Source organism: Gobius niger (assembly GCF_951799975.1).
Source record: "Gobius niger genome assembly, chromosome: 18".
NCBI classification, from domain to species: domain Eukaryota; kingdom Metazoa; phylum Chordata; class Actinopteri; order Gobiiformes; family Gobiidae; genus Gobius; species Gobius niger.
The window spans coordinates 5,972,446-5,992,038 of NC_136869.1; the positions used below are offsets into that span (position 1 = coordinate 5,972,446).

At 41.9% G+C, this 19,593-nt stretch overlaps 1 protein-coding gene across 1 annotated transcript in view; it reads left to right on the forward strand.

The window, feature by feature from the left end:
• Positions 1-19,593, forward strand: part of LOC306977686 (cadherin-12-like) — a 318,442-nt gene that overhangs the window by 96,243 nt on the left and 202,606 nt on the right. Inside the window, exon 3 of the mRNA XM_079576100.1 lies at positions 18,004-18,438. Within this exon, the coding sequence (XP_079432226.1) occupies positions 18,205-18,438 (234 nt within the window). The 5' untranslated portion in view covers positions 18,004-18,204. The remainder of the gene's footprint in view (positions 1-18,003; positions 18,439-19,593) is intronic.

Sequence of the window (19,593 nt, forward strand, 5' to 3'; positions counted from 1 at the left end):
TGGGTTGCACAGAGCTTGTATCATTCCTATTGTCACTTCTTTGCTGTCTGTTTGTGGCAGTACATTGCTTTGGAGACCCAGCGTTGGAGTCTGAGTGAAGGATCTTAGAGTGTGGCTCCCGGTGGATTCTCAGTGTCCTGATGCAAGAGAGAAAGACAAATGCTGTCAAGTCAACTTCGTCAGGTTGCTTTTGTCAAACAATCCTATCAAGTCCTTATGCTCAGCATTGTGAGCAGCACAATCGAACTACACACAATGAGACGCATCGAGGGTTGCACTGAAGTAAAACTATGTTAATAGATAAAGGACAAGAATAAAAGTATAATTTGTGAAAAAGTTAATAAATGCTGGTAAATATTTGGAATGGTGTCACCTTTTATTCGTCATTGTTGTAGTAAAGCTACAACAATGACCTCCGACCTCCAATCAGAAAAAATGCCTTGGAGCCTGGCTAGGAACTGGTCTGAGATCAGTTACGAGATGAAGTAGAGAAGTGCAGCTACTGTTAAAGCTGTAACTTAAAGCCACACCGCGTAGAATTTTACCCAATAAATAAATTGAAATACAAGCATTTATTTTATCACAGATATTATCATCATTGAAAAATACCTCATAAATGTACAAACAAACATTTATTAGGCTCACCTCTCCTGAGATGTGACTGTAAACTTTACCGGGAGTGGGTACGTCTCCTGCTCGTTTCCATGGAGATGTGACAAAAGGCAGTAGAATTTGAGATTTAAACAGGTTAGATTCTCATCCAAATCCATTCTTTTGTTACACACTGCAGTAATAGCATTTTCTGTGTTGAGCTGGTCATTAAGGGCATGTTTTGTTTTGCCAGCAACAGTAGTTCAAAATGTTACGCAGTGTACCTTTAAGCATCAGTGAATGTTTCTTTCGGTCACAGCCTTCAATATAGCTTTTTAGCATGTTTTGAATTGTTTTGAAATTCATATAACATTAGTATCTTATTAGCTAAATCTTGTAGCATTAGCTGTTTGGTAAATGGTCATACACCAATATACACAAGGTGGGTTAAGTGTCTTGCCCAAGGACACAACAACAGTGTCCCTATCATCCCTACCATCTGGGCCACTGTCGCCTCAGCTCGTAAGTCGTCATTTTCAAGTAAAAAAGTTGCCTGGAGTGCAGCGTAAGACCATACTCTGTCATGGTCTATTATTGTAGCCAGAGCTGCCCTGACTGGAAACGCGGCTGCTAATCTGTGCCATGAGTCTCTCTAACCATGCACATACTGTAGTTGATCGGTTCGTCCCAATACCGAGAGGATGGTGGTTCGAAGCCTGCCTCCAGTGTCTGCAGTACATTGATGTATGAATGAGAGCGTGAATGGGTGAGTGGTGCCTTGGTGTAAAGCGCTTTGAGTGCCTAATGTAGAGTCGGAAAAGCGCCGTATAAATAGAAAAACATTTACCGTCAAACTCATGCAGGAAGTGTGAAGTGTCTGCACCTGCAGGAGCCGGGATTCTAACCTCAGACTTTCCCCTTCAGAGATGACCCGTTCTACCATCTGAGCCACTGCTGCCTGAATAAATTATGAAAACAAACAAACAACCCTTAATTTTGTTAATATTTTGAGATAAAAAACATAATTAATTCATGCAATGTTTTATTTATTTGACCTTTGTTTAACCAGGATAGTCCCACTGAGATTAAGGATCTCTTTTTCAGGGGCGTCCTAGTCCCAGAGGGTAACCTATTGTACACAGTTTTAGTAGTAGGAAAGACTGGAGTACCCGGAGGAAGCCTACGCAGACATGGGGAGAACACGCAAACTCCACACAGAAAAGTCCTGAACAGGACCCTACTACTGTGAGGCACGGGCACTAACCACTGTGCCACCGTGCTGCACAAATGTTCTGAAGGATTTATCTAAAAGTGTAATCAGTCAACAAAGAGATACAAAGTAAATGAAATAAATACATGAATAATTACTGACTGATCTCTAACAGTCATGAATGGCAGCCTTAGTACCGTGTTTGATCAGAAATCATGTAAAACCGTCCTCAGTTGGTGAGATGCAAGTGCTGAAATATCATCCTCCACAGGAGCACCAGACTTCATAAATTACATATCTTTTTCAAAGGTTACGCCGGCGGGAACGCGCAGCCCTTTCTCTATCTCCATCTCACATTACAGTCCCCATGCTGAGATCCAATCTTTATTATATGTGTTCATATGGCACATCCTTTGCGGCTGCAGACTGCTGCACTGCCACAAGCGCTGCATCACCTTGAGTTTAATCCAGTCACGGAAAGAAGTTAGTGGCATGTCCTACACGGCTAAGCAAGAAAAATCTGCATTATACAAGACTTTCATTGGGATCTGAACTGAGGTAGTTTTAGAGGGTTTGATTTCCTTTATGCCATAGTTCAGACTTTGGAGACTTAACTTGATCTGTTTATACTGGGTAGGAAAGAAGACTGTATTGGTGTAGGTCAGGACTGAGTATGTGAGGATGTGATACTTAGTAATCATACTAATCATACTACAAGAATCCCTAAGGAGGTACTAAAAGTCATTAAAGGGGCTAGATGCAAGTTAGCCATTGTATACTCACTACTGCCACCTCAGGCCATACGTGTAACTGCAGCTTCTATATTAACCTCGTGCATGACGGCACTTGGACCCGAATTAACACCTTTTGAGTGACAGTGCAGGATTTTAGAGGCAGTTGTGGTGAACAGGTCTGGGCTCCTTCTACACATTAGGACATTGTTGAAACATGTAGGGGGAAGAACATACTTAATATTAACATTTTTAAACGTGGACCTCGATTTTACCATGTAGCTATTTTCCAGCTGTTTTTGTAACTTGAATTGTGTATTGACGTAATCCTAATGTTCAGCACAGTGCAAATAGAAGCTAAAAGGTATCTATTGTGGCGTGTTTTGGACGAGGCTTAAAACAATTGCATTGTGGCTGTGTATTTGTTTTTCAAGGTAAGGTAAGGTGCTTTTATCGTCATCATACTCAACCTTTGATGCTGATTTACTGTATTTATATTTTGGAAGTTTTGGTGTGGCTAAAAGGCATGGAGTGTTTTTTTCCCCCACATATCTCACATACCACATAAATGAAGCCGTGCCTAAGACATGCTTTGAAGCCAATTTGGGCTCTGAAATGATCTGAAAAAGCGAATATGTGCACTTGGAACGAAGCTAAAAGGGAGAGCTTGAACATGCCGAACTTCAAAAACATGCAAACATTACAACCAAACACAACAGTGCCAGTTTTTTTGGAGAACAACACTGCACCAAGTTTAAAAGCTCGGAATAGACGATTAAGCGCAATAGAGCCCCCTTCATACTTTTCTCAGTCGAAGCCATTTGAACTCCTGCAGAGACGCCTTTCTGCAGTGTAGTGAACGCCGGCTGCCTTTGAGAGGGGAACTGAACTTTTGGATGAGAGGGTGCAGAGACAAAAGTGGCCCGAGGCGATCCGGAGGCTCCATACTGACTCAGCTCTCCCCGATGAGTGCCACAGACGAGACACTGATGCAACAGAAACGGCTTCAGTGGAAGGTTATGATTAGGAAAGAAAACAATGTCCGGGCGTGTGCCTCATTACACTCTCGCTATATCGGAGTGAAATGTTTGGATATAATGAAGCCGCAGCAGACTTTTGACAACAACTTGAGACTTGAGTAAAAGTGAACACATTCCCAGTGTGAATTAAAGCACATGTAATGAAAAGACACTTGATGAGTAAGGAAAGCTCTGCTAATTACCTCCTGTGTTACTTAGAGTGCTTTCCGCTCTCAGAAGAGGAAGATAATTATGGTAAAAGTTCAGAAATGCTCAGAACAGTTTTGGTCATTCACAGGACACTTCTGAGCTCTACCTATTACTCTACGAAAACCAGGAAATCTAAGTGCTTTTTGCGGAAGATTACAAGATACTACAACTGAAATAAAATACTACTCGTGGTATGTTTTGGATGAGGGAACAATGTAATAAAGTTAAAACACAATAAGTTCCCTTCACATTGAAATTGTTTTGTCAGGGGCTACATTATATTACCTAACTTGTTTTTTTCGGCTTCATTAATTACTATTCAGATAATTCTTGTCAAGTAATGGGCCGCCTTCACACGGATTGGTCGATTTCAAGTAAAAATGACCCTGATTTACACCAGCGCTTGTGCACCAACTTAAGGACGGAATCAAAAAATTGTTTGAAAAGGTGTAAAAGACTTGCAACATGCACATATCGAACAGGAGCCTATGAGTTAAATAGATTTTTCTAACAGTGTCTCTATTACCTATGTGTCAAGGTCAAGGCCCGCAGGCCACATGCGGCCCATTGAGATGATTTAATGTGGCCATTGGAGGAGCATGTAAAAAAAAAGCAAGTCTCTAGCCCATTACTGTGCAGAGTTATGGATTAAAAAAAAAAAAAAAAGACAGTTTGCTCACACCAGCCACTAGGGGGCAGCTTAAATAAAAAAAAAAAGAAAGAATTCCACATGTGTCCTGCAGAGGGCACTGACATGATAAGACATCAGGATATAAACAGCATATTATAGCCACGTGGTAAATGGTCCGTCTGCCCCAGGGCGGCTGTGGCTACAATATTAACTTAATGCCATTGAGTGGAGTGAATGAATAATGACTTTTTTTAGCACTTTGAGAAACATTTCACACAGGCTGATAAGCACAATAAGGGTAAGCTGTTCTTATTCATGAGGCCACATGCCTTTACAATACATGCGGCCCATGACCCGCCATGGAGGCTGAACGACTTCGACACCCCCGACCTAACTTGTTCCCAAGCTCAACGACTGTCTGTAGATGTTTGACAGTCTATGACAGTCATCTCCTACGCCAGTCATATGCACTCTCTCCATTCTTACTGATATTTAGAACATCTGACACATTAGACACAATTTTTGCAAAGACATGTTTATAACACAACACAATTATAGATCTTATGATGAATGCTAGAACTTTCTTTAGTTTGACCATTTTTGTGATGTTTATAGTTTCACTTCCGTAAACATTTGTTAAGTGTGACATTGACACAATGATCTTGGGTCCAATAGTACTGAGTTTCAGAGACAAACACAGCAAAAAACAACTTCATCTGAATCTCCTTCTGAAATAACAACAGATTAAAGGCCAACTGTTTTACACCTAATTAGAAAAACATATCTCACTATTTCTCCAGGCAAAATTAAGACATCTTTATATGTAAAATAAGCCTTCATTGTGTATGAAAAAAAATAATTGATAATTAATGTCAGAAAAGCATTAAAGAAAATCCAGAGGAAATATTTCAGTGTGATCAGACATTTAAAAAGAGCTTTGTGCTCGACTCTACAGGAGGTTAAAGTCATTCCATTACAGTGAATAAGGCTAAAGTTTAGTTGGACCCAGAAGTAGAGCGATGACATCATCACTTAACAAAGTATTGGACATTGACAGGAAGTGACATAGATAGAGACAAACATTTTTAAACTGTTATGTCAATGGGGAATGTGTGAGTCAAACTGCAATGCAACTTTGCCTCTATGTCACTTCCTGTCAGTAGCTTGAACATGCATTTCTTCATTAAATTGCTGTTTCGCTGAAAGAAAATAATATTTATTACTTACAACAGATCCATCTAAATAAGTCATATTTTCACTCATGCTGCATGAGTTAGCTTTCCTCCGCCTCGTCTCCACAAAATATCAAGATCATCCGCCTCCCAAATGTCTGTACTGTGCAATGAAAATATTTCATATCATTGACATCATGACGAAATCCACAGAAGCAGACTCGACCTGAGAGAAGCATTTGCGAAACTTCTCCTCAACAAACACACAGCCCACAGCACTAGCAGCTCAGCTCGACTCTAAATGTGAGGTGAAGTCCTCCTTTAGCTTTGCCTAAACCTAACGTGCGTGGGATGGCGTTCGTGTTGAATTAAGGTTAAAGTTGTTTTGAAAGTCTTCGCCATGTCTACATTCTGATTTCCTAAAACTGAGCTGGTTTGGCCCTTGGGCAGCACAACAGTGACTCTTTGGCTATTATGCCCACACAGTTGAAACAAAATTGAGCTGCAAAGTAGGTAGGTATCGCTTCCCACCTTCTCCTGACTGTTTTTTCTGGATTCTGTTGGAACGAGAAACTTTCCTCCATGTTTATAAGGCACATAATCACTCACCTGAATTGTTCTAACATGGTGTTCCCTTTATTGCCTGCAGAGGGTGCTCCGGGCCATTGTGAAATCATGACCAGCCCAGTTTTTCACTTCTTGCTGTCTTTTCAGAAACCATATTAATGCTTAAGAAGACAAGGGAATGCTCTGAAGCCTCACTTCTGCATATGTCTACAAAAATGCTCCGTTCGTCTTTAATAAAATTGAAAACGCTAACATTTTATTCCCTATTTATTACCTCGTCTCTGGCTCGGCGGCCCTTAAGCCTGTCCAGCCAGCTGTGTTGTGCGTCCCAATTTCATTACATGGCCTCTACCTAGTGCGCCTCACCTCCCACGCTCTCTATCTATCCTCGAGGCGCCCCATTGTATTGGAGTCTGCTCTTGGCCCGAGCGCGGCACCAAACAATGTCTTCACGGAGATTTCCCGTCCGCCGTTTGGGGCCGGCAGATATTTTCTCATCAGTCAGGGCCGGAGTTGAATTAAGGTCACCGTGCGGCTCCTCTCGGTGACAGACTTGGAACTCAAAACATTTGTCATACACAGAGAAGCCGAGTCTTAGCGCGGGACAGGCTGCAAACACAATGCCATACGTCTAAACCTCCCGGGGTCGAGGTGCTTTTCTGTCTATAGAATTTGATTTTACGCCCGCTCTATGATGGAGATGCTAAATACAGTGCTCGCGATAGGGAAGTAGATTTCTGTGGTTTATCTTTTGGACTCAACATTCTGTTCAAAATGCACGTTAGTTGGGAAGAAATATCTCACATTTCTGTCTAAATTGGTCACTAAATGTGATCTGATCTTCATCAAAAGCATAAGAATGATTTAACAGTGTCTGCTTAAACTAACACCAACTAATACTAATGCATGGCTATGCATCAAAAACTGTCATGGATGAAAGTCAAGGACAGATTGGACTGTAGCTCTGTGTGGACCTCACACAAACCCTGTAGCCTGTCCTCCAAACTGCAGCCCATCTTTAAAAGACATGGCTTTAGCACAAGGCAAGCTTCTAATACTTCATTTACTTTGCCTCAGCCAAGATCTAATGCATTAAAAAGTACATTTATATACCGAGCCATCTCACACTGGAATATGCTGCCTCAGGAAATTCAGAGAATAAGAAATCATGTTTTTTTTTTTTAATAAATCTAAAGAATTATGTAATCAGTCCAATAAAAAGAATAGATAACCTGACTTGAGTATTGTAATGCACCTGATTTGTTTTCTAATGTCTTACCTCAATTATTGAATTGAATGTGGAACTCTGTGTTGTTGATGTGTGTTGTATAAATTACCCTTTGACTGTGTAATGTCTTTAGAATGAGAATGGACCCCAGGGAGACTAGTATTTGCATTGGTAAAGACTAATGGGGATTCTTAAATAAATAAATAAATACCACAGAAACATTTACATTTGATCATATTCTTATTGGCCATAACATGTAAAGATTCACAGGAGAGCGTGGAATAAGTAAGTACACCCCATGAATCTCAGTGAACTGCAGCTGTTTTGTAAAGAGTAATGGTCCAAGATTCATCCTGATCGTTGTGAACTACAGAAAAGCAGTTATTTCTGCAAAAGAAGGGTCAGCCAGCTGTTTAATGCACTCCAAACACCGTATTTCCCGGACTATAAAAATATTACAAATGAAGAAAAAAACAACAGGCTGAATAGGCGTATGACATGTCAGACGACAGAGGCTACAATCCGGAGTCCCATGTACTGTATGTCCATTAAGATACACTGTCCCGACCAAATAAACCAAAACTTTTTTTTTTTAAATAACATAATGCATTGATGGTTAGCTACATGACGCGTAAACAACAAACTAGATAGGTGTCTGGTTTGTTAACGTCACATAAACAGTAAAGATAACTAGAGCATAAAGAACATATCAAACTCTCCATCTCACTCCAAATCACTAAATCCATTGAAAACTTCATCCCGTGTCACTGGGCACGGAGGCGTAACTGCACCATTGACAAACCTCTCCCGGCAGCACGTTTTTCAAGCTCTCATTTGCAAACTCATTCCTCTAGCAGTGGCCATCGAGCGTAGCTTTTTTTGGTTTTCTTCACTGCGGCAAGAGTCACCTCCGCTTTTTGCCAGTCCCTCGCAAGTTTCTCGCCCCAAACCTTCTTTCTGCTGCTCGATTAGCCTGCAGTGCCCTCTAGCGGCATGTGAAATTGCATAAGTATATAAGACTCCGAGCCAAACTATGAAAAAAAATGCGACTTATAGTCCGGAAAATACGGTACATGTAGCAACAGAGCCAACTGTATAATGGAAATGATGGCAACTCTTATACATACACTACAACGGTGCTTATGGTATCAACAATAATAACTTCATCGATATTTTAATCATTTCACTCGCTGTGGTAGGTCTGCGCTTGGAACAGCTCACAGAAAAGAACAGAATAAACAAACCTGATAAATGACAAGCTTGTAGATCTCCAAATAAAAGATTGATTTGACTTAATTCCTACAAACATCCTTATGGCCACTATGAGAAGATGAAGTGTCACGATGTCAGTCCTATTTGCAGACACTATCTTTGCGCTCATAAGTAGGTGTCATAATAAGTCATAAACAACGCCATCTCTCTTTCCCACTCCTCTGTTTGATGAGTCACACAGGCTCCTCTTTCTTCTTCTCCTGCCTCGTGTGTGTGTGTGTGTGTGTGTGTGTTTGTCATGTTTACAGCCGCCTTGACGCCTAATATCCCGCAGCGGGGGGGGGCCCTGGTGGGTGGTAATATGCTCTGTCTCTCCATATGCTCTTTGAATATTGAAGGCAAAGTGTGAGGAGTAGCGTCAGCGCCGTAATGCGAGGAGCCTCGGACGTCTTTGGACACGCGGGTCAGATCTCGACACATGCAAATGAACTTGTCTCATCAGATATGCATTCCCAGGGAGGCAAAGGCGTGATTTTGCAGGAATTATGGGAGCAGTCGTTTCACATTATGTCCGCGCTAAATGAGCTGCGACCTACCGGGGACGGCTTGTCTGACCCGTGTCAAAACAGTTCCTGACAAAATCGACAAGGAGAAAGTTGGAGATTGTTTTCAGTCAATGGATTTCTTCTTGGTTGGCACGGGCAGATTCCAAGATGACAATGCCAGGGTTCATCGGGCTCACATTGTGAAAGAGTGGTTCAGGGGGCATGAAACAACGTTTTAACACATGGGTTGACCGTCACAGATCTTACCCCGACTGAGAATCTTTGGGATGTGCTGGAAAAGGCTTTGCGTAGTGGTTACACTCTCCCATCATCAAAACAAAATCTTGGTGAAACAGTAATTGCAACACTTTTCACAATGCAGAAGCTTATTGAAATTCGGGATGAGCAGATCGATACCAAAGTATTGTTATATCGATACAAAACGACTATTTTGTAAGTATCGATAGTGGGTAAAAAAGTGTCAATACTAATTTGCATATGTGAAGAGAAGGCGTGTCAGCAATTCTGAACACAAAAGGAAAATTGACTTAATTGTTCGGAGCCAAAATACTCCACAGCAGCAGAGTGTTGAACTGAGCTATCCGTATCATTCCAGTTTAGGTTTTGTTTGTCATCATTTTTAAACTTTGCATTTAATTTCACATTGACATTGTTTAATTAACCAGTTAAAGTAACATCATTTGAATGAACATATTGATATTACAGTGGTGACCCCAGGCGTCTTGTGGAATTGACTCTGTGCATGAGTTCAAAACATAACAACGCCGCCCGAGAAGTGACTTCCTGTTTTGATCCAGCACGCCAAAACAAAAGCACACAGCTCGTCTCATTGATCAGTTCAGCAGGTACTTGCAATATTACAAGAATATAATTAAATACACACATTTTAAGTGTTGGTTTTGTGCCCCTGATCTCCCATGGCAAACACGTCCTAGGTGATGGCTCAAAGAGTGGTTCAGAAGCCTCTTATGAGAGACCAACAGGCCCGGTTTCGATCGTGAGGCCGTCCTCCCGTGGACCCACCACCTGCAGGAGGAGCCATAGGGGGCTGGTGCAATGTGATTTGGGCAGCTCCAACAGCAGCCCCCACGACCCGGCAACGGACAAGTGGAAGAAAATGGATGGATGGTTGGATGGATGGATGGATGGATGGATGGATGGACGGATGGATGGACGGACAATGGCATTTTAAGTGTTTGTCTGTTAATAGGCAGAAAGAAAGTTGAACTAATGAACTGCTGAACTAATGAATAAGATGGTGCTTTTATTTTTGTGTTCTGGATCGAAATAGGAAGTCACGTCTTGGGCATTGTTATGATTTGAACAGAGCCACTTGGCACACATATCCAGAGATAGTACTTTTTACAAGAAATGTCATGATTCCACACAGTTAAAACCTCAAAAAAAAACATTTTATTGTGAGACAGAGCTAGCATTAAGGTTCCAAGACTAAGTAAAGGTGTGGAACACAGTTTAAACTCACTTAAATCACTGAAAGGTACCTTGTGTACTCTTTGATATGTGGCCCTCATGAAAAAGAGTTGGGACAAAAGACAAAAAACTTTATTTGCAGAGGATTGGATCCCATTTGGAGCCTTTGTGATTTAACATTCCCATTGTGATTTCAACTGGAGTTCTCGTCTGTTCTGTAATGTGGGTAAAAAAAGAAGTCGCCTTACAATCCCATTAGCATGTATCCGTAGTTGATGTTTCAGACTTTGCACACCTGCTTGGTCCTAGATAAACTCTCCTGGCCTGTGCGTTCCATGGGGGCAGTAATCATCTGCGCACTTCCTCTGCGTAGCTATACATAGACACCAATCCTCCAATGCAAGCTGCTCTAAACTGGCCTGGATGATTAATCAAAGCCAATGAAGTCAATGGGGGCTGTGTTTATGAAATTAGCGGCGCACTGTCTTCCATTACGGCGTCGCCTCTAAGTGCATTACGAAGCAGGCAACAATAAAGCAGGTGCGGAAAGCATCAGGTCCACCCTTCATCTCCGTCAGCTGTGGTCCGCTCTCCTTGTTTTCAGAGCAATTAAATGTCTGAGTCAATGCCAGAAGCTGAGAGGGCCGTGTAGAGGGGGTGCCAACAGCCACAATGCAATGAGAATTTGCACATCATCGACCGGCGGCCTCTCAAGATTCGGTTTTTGCATTAGGGGTAATGATTTCACCACCTCTCAGGCAAACAGGTGGAGTGGTTAGTGCTAACAACTCACCGCCAGAAGATGGAGGTTTTGTAGGGACAATTTGAAAGTCACTCACATGCTCACTAGGGATTTCAAGGGAACACATACAATTTATTTGCTCATCCATAAGAGACTCGAGTTGCTGCTGGTCACGGAGATTTCTCTGAGATGTCTCCTGGAGATAAGGCAGTCTCTGTGAAAACAAACAAGTTCGATTTTAGCAGAGACTCCATACGACTCTTTGAGCTCTCCTTGGTATCTAGTTTTTGCCGAGACTACCTGGGGCCTCGCCTTTTTGTCAGGGGTTGTATCGGAGACATCTCCGTGACTAGCGGCAACTCTAGTCTCCAACGAGTCTCCAGGCTGGTGGGAAAAGTCCTTTGAATGCGCGCAACCAGTCCGAGTTGCAGAGACGTTGTAGAGACTAGAGTCAGTCACTAGAGTCAGTGGGTAGAGAGAGCTTAATTTAAAGGGTTTCCATGACCAAGCAGCGGCATTTAAGATGCTCAGTGCAGGAAAGACTTGTCCTATGTAGAGTGACAAATCATGCTTCTCTATCTAAGTTAAGTTTTCCCTTAGAGGGAAATTCGGTCACTGCTTTTGACCCACCCTTCGATGCCGCTGGGTAACCTTTTGAAGCAGAAGGCAGCCGCAGTAGACAGGCACTGAGGGACCCATCTCCAGATGTGGAGCCAGGCTATTGGTCAGAACAACCTGGCTGGAGGATTAACCTACTGTACATGTTGGGGAACCCGGTCTACCTGGAGAAAGCCTATCTAAACATAGGGAGAACAAGGGAAAAGCCTTGTCCTTGGATCAAACCTGAAACCTTCCAGCTGTGAAGCATAACCACTTCCCACTGCGCCACCGTGCCGCAGCGATCTGGCAATCTGATGGACGAGTCTAGGTTTGACGGTTGTACTTGTCTGACAGCATGGTGCCAAGTGTAAAGATTTTGGTGTGACTGTGCGCAAAGCAAGGTCCATAAAGACATGGATAAGAGTATGAAAAAGCTTGATAAAAAACCTATGGTGTGAATTAGAGCGGAGACTGAGAGTCAGGCCTTCTGTCCATCATCAGTGTGTGACCTAACAATGTGCTTCCGGCAGACTGGTCAAAAATGCTCATGAACAGTCTCCTACGCCTCGTGGACAGTAGAGTTGAGACTGTCACAGCAACAAAGGGTGGACTGAACCTTTTGAATTATAAATGGGATTTCGCTTAAGTTTGTGTGTTTGTGTGAATGTATCGTGCAAAATCAACTTATTTCTAGCCCAGTATATTCCTGATCCGAATCATGCCGGGAGTAGTACTACGTATTTCATTATGACACAGAATACATGAACACAGCGGACATGTTGACACTTAAATGCAATGGATAAGATTGTGCAAAGTAATAATAACAATAATAATAAGCTATTTCTATTGCCTTTAATCCAATTTCATTCCTTCAGTACAAAATGTTGCTTGTCACCAGGCAGTTGTCCAGGTCGCGCCCACCACGAGTCCCAGTATAACACACATAATCCATCTAAAACGCCTAAATTATTAAATTGATTGCAATTATCCCAGCCAGTGTCAGGCCTAATCTCCTCTAAATTGATCCAAATGTCAGCTATTAACCGGCATGTCATTTGTAACAATTAGCAACACAATAGACCCATCAGTTGCACATTGCTTCCCATTTGGCGAAAACTGCACTCAAAATATTACCGAGAATACACTTTAGATTGTCAACAGACTTTTTCAAATGTATTTTTCCCCCCTCCATCTGAATTACTGATGGCATGTGTAGAAGGAAATGGACAGGTTATGGGAAGAGGAAGAAATCATCGGTTTTGGCCTGAGGGTTGGAGCGGCTTGTCAAATATGGAACAGTGGGGGATGTTTTTGAGATGGCTTCCACACAAACACACACACTCACAAAAAAAGAAAGAAATGTTGACACAAGGAAATATCATGCTTGACTAAAACTTCTGCCTTGAAAGAATCAACAAGTCAAGAAGTATCTGCAAATTTATAAGTTTGGCAAATTAGATATTGAGGGAATCTTTGAACATTCAGGAAAATGGAGAGAACCATAACACAGAGAGGACATTTGTCTCCGATGTGCCTTATTGTTGAGAAAATATGTATTTATTGTTGCAGTGGGTGGAAAAAGTGAGTACACTGTCATAATTTGGTCATAAAATGTGGTCTGATTTTTATTAAAATCACAAGAATGATTAAACACTGTCTGCTTGAACAAACACCACACAAACATTTACATTATATTATGTTTTTATGGCCGATAACACTCAAACATTCACAGGACAGTGTGGAATAAGTGAGTACACCGTTTCCTGCAGTTGCAGTTGCAGGAAATCCTGGACCATTCCTCTTTTCAAAACTGTTGCAGTTGAGTGAGATTCCTGGAATATATGGTGTGAATGTTTTTTTTTATGGTGTGAATGTTTTTTTGAGATGTCACAGCATCTCAATGGAGCTTAGGTCAGGACTTTGATTGAGCCATTCCAGAACGCGTATTTTAATCTTCTGAAACCATTCTGAAGTGGATTTGCTTTTGTGCTTTTGGGTCATTGTCTTGTTGAGGCACCCATCCTCTGTTGAGCTTCAGCTGTTGGACAGATGGCCTCAAGTTTGTCTGCAAAATATCTTGACAAACTTGTTGTCCAGGCCCTGAGGCAAAGAAATGGCCCCACACCATGATGACTTCACAGTGGGGATAGGGATTTGATGTCGGTGCGCTGTTCCATTTTTCCTCCACACATGACGTTGTGTGTTCCTCCCAAACTATTCAACTTTGGGTTCATCAGTCCACAGATATTTTGCCAGTAGTGCTCTTTTGCAAACTTCAGACATGCAGAAATGTCTGTGTTTTTTTTAGACAGCAATGGCTTCTACCGTGGTGTTCTCCCATGAACCTTGCTGACACTCTAGGGTTCTTTTCTACCTCATGAAATGTCCCGCGCTGTGCCCGTGGAGTCGTCTTTACAGGACGGCCACTCCTTGGAAGTGAAGCAACAGTGCCAAACGTCTCCATATAAAGAAAAAAAATTCTATTCATGGATTTTTGAACATCAAGACTTTTAGAGATAGTTCTGTAGCCTTTTCCACCTTTATACAAAGCAACAATTCTTAATCCTAGGTCTTCAGAGGGCTCTTTGAAGTGAGGCATGTTGCACACCAGATTTGTTTCTCAAAAAGGGACAATTCTTACCTGGTGTGTGTTTTTCCGACTTCAGGTTGGGTCACACCTGACTCTAAATGTCTGCATAAATTTGTGTAATTAGCCCTTGGAGGATCCTTAGCCAGACGGCGTACTCACTTATTCCTCCCTGCCCTGTGAATGTTTGAGTGTTATTCCCAATAAAAATAAAAAAAACATGATCAAATGTATATGTTGGGGTTGTATTAGTTCAAGGAGACACTGTTTATTGTGATTTTAATAAAGATCAGACCACATTGTATGACAGGCAGGCAGGCAGAAATGAAAGAAAATCCAGACTGTGTACTCACCTTTTCCTCCCACTATATGCTAATCGAAAACATGCATAGGGTTTGTCTCGCTTCATTCATCCTTCCCTGCATGTATTTTGTAAATTTCTGTTTTCCACATTAAAAAATCCAGACCACATTCTGGTAAACATTCCATAAAGCGCTTCCGGTTTCATATCCAGTCTCCAAACTTGTTCGACTGGTGAAACTTTCTTCCCTGTACAGATCAGCATATTTGCCAATATCTAGATATTTTCAAAGTTTCATCTTTGCACTGCTTCCCTTGTCACTGGCGCTTGGGTATGACTACATTCAATAACAAGTCCAAGAGATATTAAGTTACACAACAAAAAAAGACAGGTTAAGGTATCTAAAGTACTTGTAAAAGGCTGGATAAACCTTTAAGTGTTGGTTAAAGTGCATATGTCTTTAATACTTTTGAAAATACGACTAATTTTGATGGATAACATCAGTTGCAAGTAATAATTATAATTGTGTCTAATGTGTCATATCAAGCAAATGTTCACCAATAACATATTTTTAGTATCATATAGAAATATGTCCCCAACATATCTATCCTCCACTGCTGCAGAAATGCTTATTGTTGTGGAAAACTTTCATGATCTTGAGTGAGCCGCCTCATGGTTTGGAGTAATAGCTGGACGTACATGTTTGAGCTGAAACACTCAGCCATTGCACGTCCACAAACATCAATCTCCGAATGCAATCAGGTCTTAGCCCTTGTCCATGAAACATCTGCTTTATTTTTGTGGACAAGTCTCAATCACGATGAACTTGACTACAACGGCGCACGTCATTTCGCGTCTCGTTTTTCTCTTAATTTGCATGAAATCCCGAGCCACGGCGACATGGCATTTCCAGGTAATCACATGGATGAACTACAGCGGCAACAAGCTCTGAAGCAACATCAACAACAACAATGGCAACATACTGTGATAGAAAAGCACATTAATCATTCAGTCTCGGCGTCAAAATTACATGCAAGTAGTCGCACGTTGCCTCCTATTACCACTGTCAAAATGGCGTCTGGAACAATCTCCCCTGGCTGCCACTTGTCAGCGGTTCGCAGAAAAGGCAGGGCATCTTAAAGACATCATTGTGAAGTGCTGCTCCGCGCTGACATCTCATACACTACACATGTCAATTTGAAATATGAAGTGTCAATGCGGGCGCCTTTATCTCCGCGCGCCCGCCGCCACTCGAGCAAAAAGCCGACGGACGCCTTTCTCAGTGTTTTGTGAAAAGATTAAACTTTATTTTCTCCCGCTTTTGATGGAAACACGCAAAGCCAAGGTTTATGATGCAAAACATAAAATGGGCTTCAGTGTTTTATCAAAGAGCCGATGATAATTCAGAATTCAGACAGAATCTATTTCTATCAATCAGCGGACAGCAGCGGGGCGAGCAGAGCTGCGGCACAGTGGGTGGCTCGAAAACAGAATGTGTTTTCCAGCCTCTGAAATAGGATGACATGTAAAAAGGCTAAATGACGGCAACATGATGAGAAATCACTTTGACTATTTGCTGCTATAAGGGAATCCGACCACAAAAAAACAAAAACGATCACTGCTTCCAATCTTGTTTGAAAAAAAATATTCTGTCAATGTGTCCAAGAGTTTGATCATAATTCATCCGTTTAATATCTCTAGTTGACAAGACAGGCATCATAAATAGGGGCTGCTCAGTAAGAAAAATACTGTAATTTAAATTTTCTTGTCTTCAAACCGTGGCTTCAACATTTCACATGCATTTTCCAACTTGTGCATTTTGTTTTAAAACCTTTAAACAATTAAACTAGAACATGGGAGACTTCTCCTCAGTATTTCCCCCGACTCATTGGATAGATGCGAATCTGGCTGATTTCTCTTGAAGGAGGAGTTTGGAAGTCCTCTGTCATTGGTCACCGGGCAGAGGGAGGCTGGGACCGGCTGTAACTGAGGATCATTAGCAGTTAAATGGTTTGTCCCGATCAGAGGGGAGCAGTGGCGGAGTCATTCCTCACCTGTGCTCCATTAGCCTATAAACTGTCCCTGCGGATGCAAAATGGATATTGTTGAGAATTTCTACTTCACTATTTTAAGTGAACACTTTTATCAATTGAACTTTCTCTGGAAAACAGGATGTGGTAATTTCATTGGAAAAAACATTGATTGCACAGACCTTTTTACATTGGCGTTTTGAATGCTTTAATCAACAGAACTCTTCAACAATTTCTGCATCGATATTAAAGGGATATTTCAGGATTTTTGACATAGGGCCTGATTTCCTAGTTATCCAGAGTGTTGCTGATTGCTGGAGATATTTTTTTTGTAATTCAAGCAGTTCTTATATTTGAATCAGCTAGCCTGCATTGAAAACAATCTGACCCGCTCCACAGTGCACCTGAGGCAAATCACTTATAACGCCAGACTAACGATATGAATGCCTGTGTCGTTTAATTTGAACCATTTTGCATTTAAAATACCTTATATGTGAGCAGCATCAGCTCCGTGGTTGTCTAAGCTATACGCGGCGGCGGAGTGATCTGTTAGAAAATGGTCCCTCAAAATGCAATCGTTCATGTGATGCAAGGTCAGTTATATTCCAAAAATTATTGTATCGACGCAAACATTTATATTGTTAGTCTGGTGTTGTAAGTGATTTGTCTCAGGTGCACTGTGGAGCGGGTCAGACTGTTTTTAATGCAGGCTAGCTGATACTATAGAAATGCGCTAGCCTAGCATTAGCCTAGCGCCACGTAACTCTTCAAATATAAGAACTGCATGAATTACAAAACCAAAAAAAATATCTCCAGAAATCAGCAACACTCTGGACAACTAGGAAATGAGGCCCTATGTCAAAAATCCTGAAATATCCCTTTAAATATACTAAAACAGTGCCAAATTTGGGTGTTGACTTGTCAGGCTCAGTTAGACATTGTATCTGGACATTTTGTTTACAAATGTTGCACCATCATTGCAAAGTCCCTCATCGGTGTCACCTTGTGTCCGTTACTGTCCACGACTGCGCTACAACCGCTGTTGACACGAGTGATTTCTCATTACTCAGTTTGTGCTGTCGAAGACTTGACAGCATATGAACATACCCCATCTTTACACAATGGTGTATGGTAAGTACAGGGCAATTCTCAAACTCCTTTCTCTCGTTTTCCAGGTGATGACCCGCACAACGATCTGACTCCAAACCTCTCTTCTTCTCTGTTGCCACCTCTACCCGGGACATATTTCTCCCGCCGTCTCCTTCTCTCTCCTACCATTGACTCGGCGAGCGTTTTCTCCAAACCTCTTCCAACGTGGCTCTCTTGGCATCACCACCACGCTTCATCTTGGGGACGTGCACCCGACGGATCACCCAATGCTAACACGGAACTGCCTGCTGCTGTTCCTCTGGATTCTGTCCCACGAGCTCTCCTGTTTCCGGCTGCCCACCACGCCGCTGTCGGGCCGGGCCAGGGCGGGCGGCAGACCCAGGACCCCGGGGAAGAATGGGGCGGTGGGGGCCATGCAGCGGGTCAAGCGCGGCTGGGTCTGGAACCAGTTCTTCGTGTTGGAGGAATACATGGGGTCCGATCCGCAATACGTGGGCAAGGTAATCAAAAATTTATCAGCTTTTTACAATGTGCAAATGGGATCTGGCTTTGTGGTGGTGCAATATATCTGAAAAAAAAAACATAAAAGTCCCTGTTTCATAGACTGTGTCACATGTCCAATCTATTTCACAGGCACCTACAAAAGTATTTGATTTATAGTATGTAACAAATATAATTTCATAGACGATTACTCCTTGGTGTATGAGCCAACTGTTCTGTTTTACTGGTGACAAAGTCTATATTTTTTTCTGAGCAAGCAGGAAGACCGCAGGGTGGAGTTCTTGCCTGATAAATCACGGTTTTGAGGCGTTCTTAGCCTGAACTGTGTACTTAAAGGGGCTGGATGCAAGTTTGTTATTTTATACTCACTACTGCCGCCTCATGTGTAACTGCACCTTCTACATTAAGCTTGTGCATGATGGCAATTCGGACGCAAAGTGACACCTTTCTGAGTGACAGTGCAGGATTTTAGAGGCAGTTGTGGTGAACATGTCTGAGCTCATTCTACACATTAGGACATGGCTGGAACATGTAGGGGGAGGAAAATATAATTTTAACATTTTTAAACTCCCTTTAAGCTCCAGGGCCAATGCAAAGATGTATCAAAATATCATAATCGATGCAAGGAGGATCTCTCACAAGTATTTAAGCTTGAACATGAGCTATTGTTTGTGTGCTTGAGATAACTAGAGGCTTGGGCTACAGCAACGCACTGTCAATGCAGTGTGCAATCACTGACTCTTCCAACAAACACAGCTCAGTGTTTAATATGAAGAAGAGCTGCTAAACACGTAGTTTTGACTATAAACTCATCACAGGGACGAGTTTATAGTCACATTTCACAATGTGCAGGGTCACTTTTCTGGCTCACTGTCTCAGAAATACAAAAAAAAGAACTTGTAAGTTCATGGAATCATGGAATTGACAAAAATGCTTTAGAAGTAGTGTTTTCCCACAAATGTTTAAGCTCATGATATACTATAGGAGGATTTTTTGTTTGTTCCCTTTCCAGAAATACAACATAATAACATTTTCCAGTGGCGGTCCAGTTATTCACATCAATATTGTGTTGGGATTTGCGGCTTAGCCACCTCAAAACTTTGGAACCAAGATATTAAACGCCAGCGCCTATAGACACCTATCTTTGTCCTGTA